This window comes from Emys orbicularis, chromosome 9 (assembly GCF_028017835.1).
Source record: "Emys orbicularis isolate rEmyOrb1 chromosome 9, rEmyOrb1.hap1, whole genome shotgun sequence".
In the NCBI taxonomy this organism is placed as follows: domain Eukaryota; kingdom Metazoa; phylum Chordata; order Testudines; family Emydidae; genus Emys; species Emys orbicularis.
This window is the reverse complement of record NC_088691.1, coordinates 39,788,905-39,798,969: the sequence shown is the minus strand read 5'-3', so window position 1 is coordinate 39,798,969 and position 10,065 is coordinate 39,788,905. Positions and strand designations below refer to the sequence as shown.

The window sequence follows — 10,065 nt, the reverse complement described above, 5'->3', positions numbered from 1 at the left end:
TGTGCTGTGCCCCCCTTAGTCATTTATTTAATTGCCTTCTGAATGACTGGCCATGGTCAAAATGAGACACTGAATCTTTCAGGTTTTGGCCAGTTTCAAAATATACAGCCTGGCTCATGGGAAACCATTGAGAAAAAGGGAGGGCTGGGAGTGGGGAAAAGGTTAAATTTGGTATGAATCAGAAACAAATCAAGATCTTCGATTTACAGAACATTACGGAAGCAAACGTCACCCGAAGAGAAGAGCACCATTGTGAAGGTATGACAGAGTTCAATGTGCACAGCTGGTTACAAGAGGAAAGATGCGAAAAGACATACAGTCCAAAGAGTTATCCCGTGTCTACAAAAGGGACCCCTCTGGGTTTACACTCTCAGGCCCCTGGTTAGAGAAGTCCCTCTAGTCCAAGCTGGTATCCACCTCTCCCATACTGCTTAGGACCTGCAGTAGGGGACACAGGGAGTGGCTCCCATGCAATGCTGAGACAATTCTAATCCCTATTTCTGTTGAGGTGTAAGACCAAGAGTCCCCTTAGTCTACAGACACCAAGCTCCTTTATGCTTTAAGTAGGGTTGGCTGGGTTAAGGAAGTGGGATTCTATGAGCATCGGGGTCTGTGCTCTCTCCCCATATTGGGAAGATCCTTGCTCTAAACCCCTTTTACCCTGGCTGCAGCATGCCGATTAAGGTAAATTCTCTTTCTTTACCATGGAGAAGTCCTCTTCTCCTCCATCTGCAGTATGAAGATGGAAGCAAGTTCTGGGTCTTTTATAACAAGGAGAGTCTCTAGTGATGGAATCAAGGCCAGGCCACTTCCTCCTCTCTCTATGTAGCATCTTTCTCACTCATGGTAGAGCAACCAACATTGATTCTTGCCTCCCAGAAGCAGGAAGGCTCGTTCCTCTTTCTAGGAAGTGTCGGGAAGTTGGAGTCAATCCCTCCTCTGCTTTTCCTGGTTTTGGCCTGGCAGGAAATCCTCTTCGTTTAACTTCCCCTATTCCCAGCAAGACTTGCTGCAGAGCAACATAGCTACAGACGTACACCGAGAGAAAAGTGCATGAGGACGTATCCATCGTTGGGAGTCTCCCCGTCCTTGTGATGCTCATCGTGATGGATACAATAGAGGAAGAAGAGGGGGAGTCAGCGGTGAAGATGGAGTTAAAGTAGGAGACCTGGTATTGGGTGGCTGCATTGTTAAAGCCTCGTGGTTAGAGAAAAAAGGGCATTTCGGATATCCCGGCTCCCTCTGGCAGACTAGAACTTTGTGCCTCGGCCCATGAGTTTGAGGACGGCAAAGTTGTAAGTAGCGGCAATCATGTAAGTGAGCTGTGGTGGGGGGAAAAGAGCAAGTGAGAGATAGGAAGATTCAAACCAACATTCTGTGTGCAGCGAAGCAGGGCTGGGCCAGAACCCCAGATGGTGTAAATCCACAGACATCAATGAAGCCATGTTGATCTACACCAGCTGAGGATCTGGCTTACTCTGTCCATAAGCCCCAGCCCCTTTCAAACTGATTAGCCATCTCTCTCCAGGATGCCTGAGATGGCCTTCTTAACATCAGTCAGACACTCTTCTCCAGGCTTTTTGGACGCCTTTTATTTAGTTGGACCAACAATAAGTTTACCAAGGCATAGTCAGTTTTCAAGAAATGGTCATTTTCCCAACAGTTTCAGCAGCCCATTCACCAGCAGTACTGGTGCAAAAACACTAGCATGGAATGTCTCTGATGAAATGTAAGTTACGTGAGGCATTCAGGGAACGGCTGCATACAATACAGCAGAGTGCTTGTTGCAGGGGGTTGGACTACGTGGGTCGGATGGTCACATCCAATCTTGTCATCTGCGATTCTATGACACTATCCACCTCTCCTTATGATCCCCACCTTCCAGCAGCAACTTCTCCTGCTACCTTCTTGGTTCTAAAAATCACGGCTCTGCTCCAACGAGCAAGGGGAAGAAATAACCAGGCACTCTGTGTTACGTGAGTTTCTTGACTACCAGCTGCCTTGTTTTAATGATCTCACCTCCTAACAGCATCTCTTAGGATGAGAAGAGAACTTTTAGGTGGAGCATTGACTCACCAGTGAAACCAGTGTGGCTGCAGCACCAACAAATGCGGCAATAAACAGGTGGAAGGTCATTTGGAACTGCAAGGAAATAAAATAATGAGTCGCCATTTACAGATGTTTCCCCAACAGCAGAGACAAAGGGGGTTTCCACAAGGTATCTGCAAACAGGCCTCTCTTCACAAAATTTGGACTGGATCTGTGGAGCCAGTCAATGAGATGGCATCTACAGTCCCAGCAGCACTTGGTAGTGATGGGCATGAGGGTCTGCTTTAGGCACATTCATATTCATCCAGCCTTGGCCCTTCTACAAATTGCTCTACCTGTGGACTTCCAGTGGTGTCCTGTGTGGATCGCCTAGCCCAGGGGAAAGAAGGGTGTTCTATCTCCATTCAGTGAGGGAGGATGGTCCAGTGGTTAGGGCACCAGCCTAGGACTTAGGAGATCTGGGCTCAAGTCCTTCTGCTACAGACTTCCTTTGCAACTTTGGATAAATCACTTAATCTCTCTGTGCCTAGACTGTCATCTGTAAAATGGGGATAATGGGACTTCCCTACCCCACAGGGATACTGAGAGCTGCTCAGATACTACAGTGATGGAGGACAGATGTGTACCATAGACAGATGTGCTCTCTGTTGGCGTTTCCAACAATAGATCTCTGTCCTATACAACATGGCCACCTCCTAGTTAATCTTGGGCTCCTCAATGCTGTCTCCTCAATAATTCACTGTCTATGCTGTTCGCATTCAGTGTTTTAGGCTTTGCTACCCTGTTCATCCAAAACAACCCAGCTCTGACCTGGAAGGATTCATATTTTTGCTCACTTAGAGAGAGATTGTCAACGAGCAACACCTATGCTGCTGTATAGACATTAAACCAGGTTATGTCAACTCTTTTAATCTCACTGGAACTGATTCTGATCTCACTTGCACCACTGCAACACACTGACTTCAAAGGAGTTACACTGATGTGAGTGAAAGGAAAACATGGCTTGCTAATTTTGTGATCATGTCCAGCTTGGAGCCCACTGCCTCTAAAATGAGACGTGACATCACGTGATTTTATTTTATCATTTAGATTGTGATAGCACTCAAAATGTGCCATGCGCTCTCCAAGCACAATGGGGCCATGCTCCCTGCCTCAAAGACCAACCTACATTTTCACCCAGCCCTCTATACATATCAATTCATAATGCAAACCCACAGCAATAGGGTCTGACTCCTGGCACCAAGAACTCCAACTTGGCTGACGGTGCCAAATGTCTTTGCCTCTCCTGATCCAGGTACCTGCTCAGAAGGAATGGCTGGCGTGGCCCAGCGGTGCACTCACCTCAGGGGTCTTACAGATGGACAGAAGGTTTGAGCCGCACACCTTTCCTGGGAAAGCATTCCATGGAAGGACACCTACATGAGACACAAAAGTCATCCAGGATGAGCTGAGTGGAACTCCACAGGGCACAGGAAACCTGGCTCAATCTTCCCCATTGTGAGCCACTAATGTATGTAGGAAGTGGGAAAGGCAGGTCAGTTACTTAGATAGGAGAGTGGAAAGAAAGTCATTCTATTCTAATCGTATGAATACACTGCAAACACGGGGCGTGACTGCAGCTTTAATACAGCTGGCTTGGCTACTGGCGCAGAGAAGCAGCGGCAGGATGCACTTTAGCCTGGGCTGTACAAGCCCACCTGGGTAAATACTTGGGTGTGGCCCGTGCTGTAGACCATGCTGCTGTGCCTCCACTGCTACCAGTACCCGAGTTAGCTGTCTTAAAGCTAGCTTGGGTATGTCTACACAAGCTGCAGTCACACCCACGGTTGCAGTGTAAACAGACCCTCAGTTTGAGATACATCTAGCAGCAAGTGCCTCCAACCAAATTATGCTATATCTGCCCGTCTGTTCTATCCACCCCAAATTCTGTCACATCACCCTTCCAAGACCCTGCTGATCCCACCCAGACGTCTCTGCTCATAATTCTCTGCTGCATCATCGGCTTTTCTTCAAGAATGTCTAGAATGCAAAGCCAAATCTGGGGGCTGCTGGAGTTAGTGGGAGTCTTGCCACTGACTTCAATGGGACCTGGGTCTGTTCCTGTGTCTTTGAAAAAATGGTGCTTATTAGAGAGAGATGCAATCCAAGGCTCACCATACATCCTGGCATCAGCACACAGCGTGCCTATACTGGCAGAGGTCTTGGTGGGGAAGGCAATGGACTGGCATGTTGTCCAGGTATTGAAGTAAATGTAGACGGGCACAGCAGAGCAGGCAAACACCAGGAGCCAGACGATGGTCAGGGCATAGGTGATGCCCACAAACTGAAATGGTCAAGACAAGCAAGATGGCAGGAAAAGGGTTAATGTTCTGCCAGAGCCTTCAGACATGAGAGCATGAGACTGGAGATTTGCAAGCAGCCTGACATGAGATGCAATGCAAGGATCTCCACCAATCGGAAGGAAAGAGAGAGCACCTCCAGCAGACACAACAGGGCAGTTGTCTGCCTGTCGGAAGGCTAGAGAACTGATGCCATGTGTGTTTGTGTGTGTGTCTGTACACATGCGTCAATATCAATATGCACACAGGCGCACACCTGTATATAGACACACACTCACAATTGAAAAAATATATTTAAGTGGGGCCAAATTTTCAAAGTCAGGCACACACAACTGTGCACATGTTCTTGCACCTGGCTAATTCCTGTGTGCCAATATCTAATCTATGTGTGTGGATTGGGTATCTACCTACACACCTGGCCAGGGCAGTATTTCACTCGCCACAGGCATGTGCCAATCCTTGATTTGCACACACACACACTGGGGATCTGTGCGTGAAATTCACTGATGGGCATAACTGGGCCTTGTGCAGCCTTCAGTGCAGGGGCAAACTGTACTATGGGCATCAGCAGGCCGTGTGCAAACCAGTGAGTGCAGCTGTATCCACCCAATATTGAAAATCTGGCCCACGAGGTGCAAAATAAATTATCTTAAAAGGAAACCGCATCCGTTCTGCTCAATTCCCCAAGGCCAGGAGCACCCTTCACCGTTTCTGTAAGCTGGGAATTGCGGATGAAATGAACCTTTTGAATTAAAATTGGGATTAAGGCCTAAAAAGCTGCGTTGTGTCTAATAACACATGGGACACGCTGTCAGATTGCCCAATCCTGAGAGGTGTTAAACCTAACCGCAACCCCCAGTTTTTCAAGCCCCTTGTAGGATCGGACTTGTAGAGAACTGCTGGCACTTGCTGTAGTATTGGCTTAATGTTGGATGTTTAAACAAGAAACAATTTGTTTGAAGGTCAAGCTATAAAACTCTCCTTCTAACTGCTTTAGCACTGCCTCATCTCCCTGCCTCCAGACACCTCCTGATGTTTCACTGCGGCATTGTCACGTCCATGACTGCCCTGTCATTGCACAGTGGCCAAGGTTTTGAAAAGTGGCTACTGATTTTCGGGCACTCAGTTTGAGACACAGCAACGGGGCCTGGCTGTCAGAGGACAGAAGCTCAGCCCTTTCTGAAAAGCAGACCCTTTTAAGGTGACTCAAGCTGAACAACCCTAAAACTTGTGACCCCCCAAAGTCATAAGTCATGAATCGTAGTCAGTAGCCGCAGTGGAAGCCACCGGTGGAGGCAGATTGCCAGAGTCACTGCTGCCTTTGAGCAGAGGAGGACTGCCAGCAGCCGGCCCAGAAATAATAAAAGACCCATTCCTTATTGGTCATTAAATAATATCTAAACACCCCACCAGACCACTGCACAAACACAATGCAGAATACATATGTTTGTGGGGAGGGAGCGTCTTTGGGTTATGTGGAGCACCCAGCACAATGGGGCCCTGGTCTGGGCCTACAGGGACTACTGCAATACAAATAATAATCACTGATAACCCCCGGGTCTGAATCCTGTGGGGTGACAGGCCCACTGCAATTGCCAGTGAAATCAACTGACTTCAAACAAAATGCTTTTTGTTTAAACATTAAAATTAAAGTGCAACCTCCAGCAAATAGAAACAATGGAGGGGCTTGAATAGAGGGGGAATAAGGGTGGGGAAGGGGTTAACAAATAAGAGGTCAGCAAAGGTGGCAGGAGGTGTAGCTGGGGTGGTGAGGAGTGCATCTGGCCATGGGGAGCCTCCGGTGGCGGGGCGGCTGAGCCGGCGGGGTGCGCTTTCCTTTTAGATGCCATCGAATCAGTGCAGCCGTTCCACCGGGTACGCGACTCCCGCCGGAGCCTGTCAGCCGGATGGAACAGGGCTGCAGTCTCATGCCCATCAGTCACGTCAACCTGCACAAGTGTTCCAGTCACGTGAATTAGTGCCAAACCCTGGTTAAGATCACCTTGTCGGGATGTCCTAGCCATTTTCCCAAACACTGACACACCCGCTCCAAAGAGTGAGCTTGATGGTGGCCTCTGGAACCCCTCCCCTTCTGGCCCCCTGTTACCGTAGCGCTGAGGCCCTTGCCGCAGATGGTGGTCTTGTAGTCGCCAAAGATCTGCCTGACGGCACCAGTCGTGTAGAAGCCCTCAGCCAGAAGGAGGGCTCCATAGAGGAAGAAGAAAGAAGCCGTTCCATAGATGACATACTGGAACGCGTGGATCCTGGAGGGGACACAGGGAAGAGACAGAGACAAAGAGAGGGAAGGAGAGAGAGAAAGATAACCTCTTAACTCTCATTGCAGATCTCCTCCTTCAAACCCCCTGGAGCGATAGGATGCACCACAGAGAGAATCTCTCCTGGGAGCCACCAGCAGCGAGTTCCCCTCCCAGGAAAGACAGAGCAAAGGATGGCCTACATGAACAGCTCCCCAGGACTTACCTAGAGCCTGAGAAGCAAGTTCTGACCTCTGCTACTCCCCCTCCACTCCAGAATCAGGCTAAAGCGATCAGGGAAGCTACCTCAAATGGGAGAAAGGAGGGAATAGGCTAGGGAGGATGAGGAAGATCCCAAAGGAAATGACCAATGGAGCAGGCAAGAGGTAGGGAAAAGCATCTGCCTGAATGGCTTATGGGTGGCACAGCAGGGAAGGAGAAAAGGAGATACCTGGTCCCATGCCTGTGTATAAAGCCAGGCAGAGAGCGTGGTAAATCGAGGGCAGTGAGACCTGCTCTGCCTGGCAAGTATGGCTACCCTGCGTTCTCCATACCTACCGAGAGCAGAGGATCCAACACTATATCCACCGTACCTAGCAAGGGTCAGATAGAAAACATGTGTGAAAAAAACAAGATGAAGAAGGGTCCCCTCCAGGCAGGGAGAACACTCAGCAGTCTCACCAAGCCTCTGCCATAGGCTGGACTGAAAGAGCTCATGGGCCCATTCAGTGCTCAGAACTCCCCTGAGTCAAAGCAAATCCGGCAGGCATGGACAGCCCCATGATCACGGGGTCTTAACAACAGCCCAAGGTGATGGGAACAGGGCTGAACTAACTGCATGCCCAGAGATTTGTAAAGGGGGTCAATTCTTCCCATTGGGATGAAGGAATCATCTGACCAACTCTGTAAGAAGCAAGCAGATCAATGACCCCATAGAAATGGATCATGGAGCCTGTTTCCCAACCCAGCTGCATGTTGATACCAAGATAACCAGCTAACCCATAACAGGCCTGGGCTGGTTCAAAGCTGGGTGTGAAGGTGGCCAACAGGTGACGGCATGTTATTGCCCAGAAGTTTTAAGAATTTCTGGCCTAAATTTTCAAAAGAGACTGGTGATGTTGGGTGCCCTGATTTTTGGGTGCCCAGTGTGAGACTCCTGAAGTGGTCTTGATTTTCAGACAGTGCTGAGCACCATCCCTCTGAAAACGAGGCCACTTCAAGGTGTCTCAAGTTAAGCATCCAAAACCACAAGTCCCTTTTGAATCTGTTTTCCAGAATGTGGACTCACTGCACTGTCAGCCCTGCAGCCTAGTGGTTAGTACTCTGCACAACCCTGTGGGAAAACCAGCTTCAGATCCTGGCCCCAATCTCATTCTCGCTGGGATGGCAGGGACTGAGTTAGCTTAGTAGCCCAGGGAGAGGCAGCATCTCTCACAGCTCCACACTAGCCCCTGAGTGACTGCAGAGCGGTGTGGAGTTCTGATGGGAGTCCTGTGCAGCCCTCCAAAGCCAGGGGAGTGATGGCTGGGAAGCGGGCCCTGGAAAGGGGCATCAGTGTCTAGAGCATGAGAAGACGAATACTTACACGTCAATAAGATACTCATAATCCTGGTAGTTTTTGGAGAAGTAGGTCTCAATTAGCCGCTCGGTGCCAGTGAGTGCTTCATGCCCACAGCCACAAAACAGTGCTACCCCAAAGAAACACAACCCAGTGGCAACCAGCGAAGCAAAGGGTGCCCCTATCAGACATCTTGCGCAGCACTCTAACCAACCTAAGGAAGAAGAGAGAAATCAGCTCGATCACAGAGCTCTGTCATCATCCCAAAGGGGTGGCACACTGTCAGGTAGGTTAGATGTGCCCCTCCCCCCTCCCTGCTCCATGAAAAGTTTATTAATAAAAACTAATAAAGGGTGGGAAACAAGGGAGGCTTAAATAACCTACTAAGAAAAAAATGGTTTTCCCAATGTTAAGAAAAATGCAAACATCCATCTGCAGGGCTGGAGAGCCAAACTCAGTGGCATGGACACTGCAATTGTGGGTGCTCTGCTCTGTAAGAACACCAGATAGAGAAGCTAAGATCTAATTCTCAAGTTTTAGTACTGGGGCTCCCCTCCTTAATATCTGAGCCCCTCCCAGGTTAATTAGATAGGATATGGTGTTCCCTGTGGACCTCCGCTGCATGTGAATGAAAGCATTGCCCTAGGGCACAGGAACAGGGAAATGAAATTGACTAGCTGCTAGCAACACAGGTGAAACTGACTAGTCTCCATTTTGGAAATGTCACAGGGAGAGAGACAAATGAGATGTTAAAAGGGCTTCCCACATGAATAATGGGAGCTGTTGTGATGGTCGCAGATGAGAACTTTTTTTAATGTATGATTTTTACCTTGGCATTGAAGATGGAGGGTGATATTTATGCACTTCATTCTTACTTAAGCCAACACCCACTTCCCTCCCTACTCCGCCCCACCGTGTTTTTCTCTTCCTGCTGAAGAATGGGCCCATAAGATATCCACAGGGTCACTGGCAGTGATGTTCTCCCCTCCCCTCAAGTGCAAGGTTACAGCCTGTACTGATCCCTTCATGGCACTGAGAACAATGGGGCTTTGTTCTTCCCTTGCCAGCTTGTGTATGCTCCTCAGTGTTCGCCATGCTCGGGGGCAGAGTAGGACCAGGGGACGCAAACAGGGAACAATGGGCGGACTATTCAGTTACCAGAGGTTTGGAACCAGCACCTCCGTCAGCAGTAAGTGCTGGTGGCTGCTGCGGGGCCTGTACAGCTGCATCCATGGGAGCGGCAGGCTGGGATCAGGCAGGCCTCCTCAGCATGTGTGACTCATGGCAGACAGGTGATTCTGCAGCAGGGCTGGACCAGTGCACGAGATGGAAGTGGATTCCATCAGACAGCGTGATCTTCCCATCGACGTCACTCTACAGGAATATGCTCCCAAACCCCAGCCAAGCAGCCTGAGCTCCTATTTTGGCATCCTCGCCGTTGGCTACCGCAAGGGACTGGGAGCCAATCCAAGATGAACGACTGACCTTGGGCCTGCTTCTGCATTCACCGATGTAAACCAGGAGTAGCCGAGGGAGTCGCACTGCTGTGAGATCAGAAGGAGGCCCTGTGTGTGTGAGATCGGGCAACCTGCAGCAAGTAGCTTAACTTCCTACATTGTACCTAAGTGGCTTAACCGACCCAGCCCGGAAATTGGGAGGTAACGGGACACCCAGGCCACTGTCTAATCTAGATGATAGCTAGCTAATAGCCAGTAATAGCTATAATTAAGCAAAGACACTTCCAGCCCATCCACCGCTGCCCAGGAGCCTCTGCTGAGCTCCTCAGCGATGAGCACTCAATACCTATTTCCTGACACAAAAAGGTTAGGCTCATCAAAGAGGACTAAAGGAGTTAGGCACCCAA

General features: G+C 49.4%; 1 protein-coding gene across 1 annotated transcript; it reads right to left on the bottom strand.

The window, feature by feature from the left end:
• Positions 1-1,250: 1,250 nt before the first annotated feature.
• On the bottom strand, positions 1,251-9,705 carry PLP1 (proteolipid protein 1). Its single transcript, XM_065411377.1, has 7 exons — positions 9,687-9,705; positions 8,229-8,415; positions 6,496-6,652; positions 4,204-4,372; positions 3,391-3,464; positions 2,077-2,142; positions 1,251-1,322 (listed from the first exon to the last, which is right to left on the bottom strand). Exons 1-7 carry the CDS (start codon positions 9,703-9,705, stop codon positions 1,251-1,253), a joined length of 744 nt encoding a protein of 247 aa, XP_065267449.1.
• Between the last annotated feature and the right edge of the window lie 360 nt (positions 9,706-10,065).

What these genes read in the sequence shown, in the direction of transcription:
- PLP1 (XM_065411377.1), bottom strand. An exon ending in TATGAGTATCTTATTGACGT is followed by an intron (nt 6,653 to 8,228) that starts GTAAGTATTCGT and finishes TGTCCCCTCCAG; the next exon opens with GATCCACGCGTTCCAGTATG. An exon ending in CCATCTGTAAGACCCCTGAG is followed by an intron (nt 2,143 to 3,390) that starts GTGAGTGCACCG and finishes ATTTCCTTGCAG; the next exon opens with TTCCAAATGACCTTCCACCT.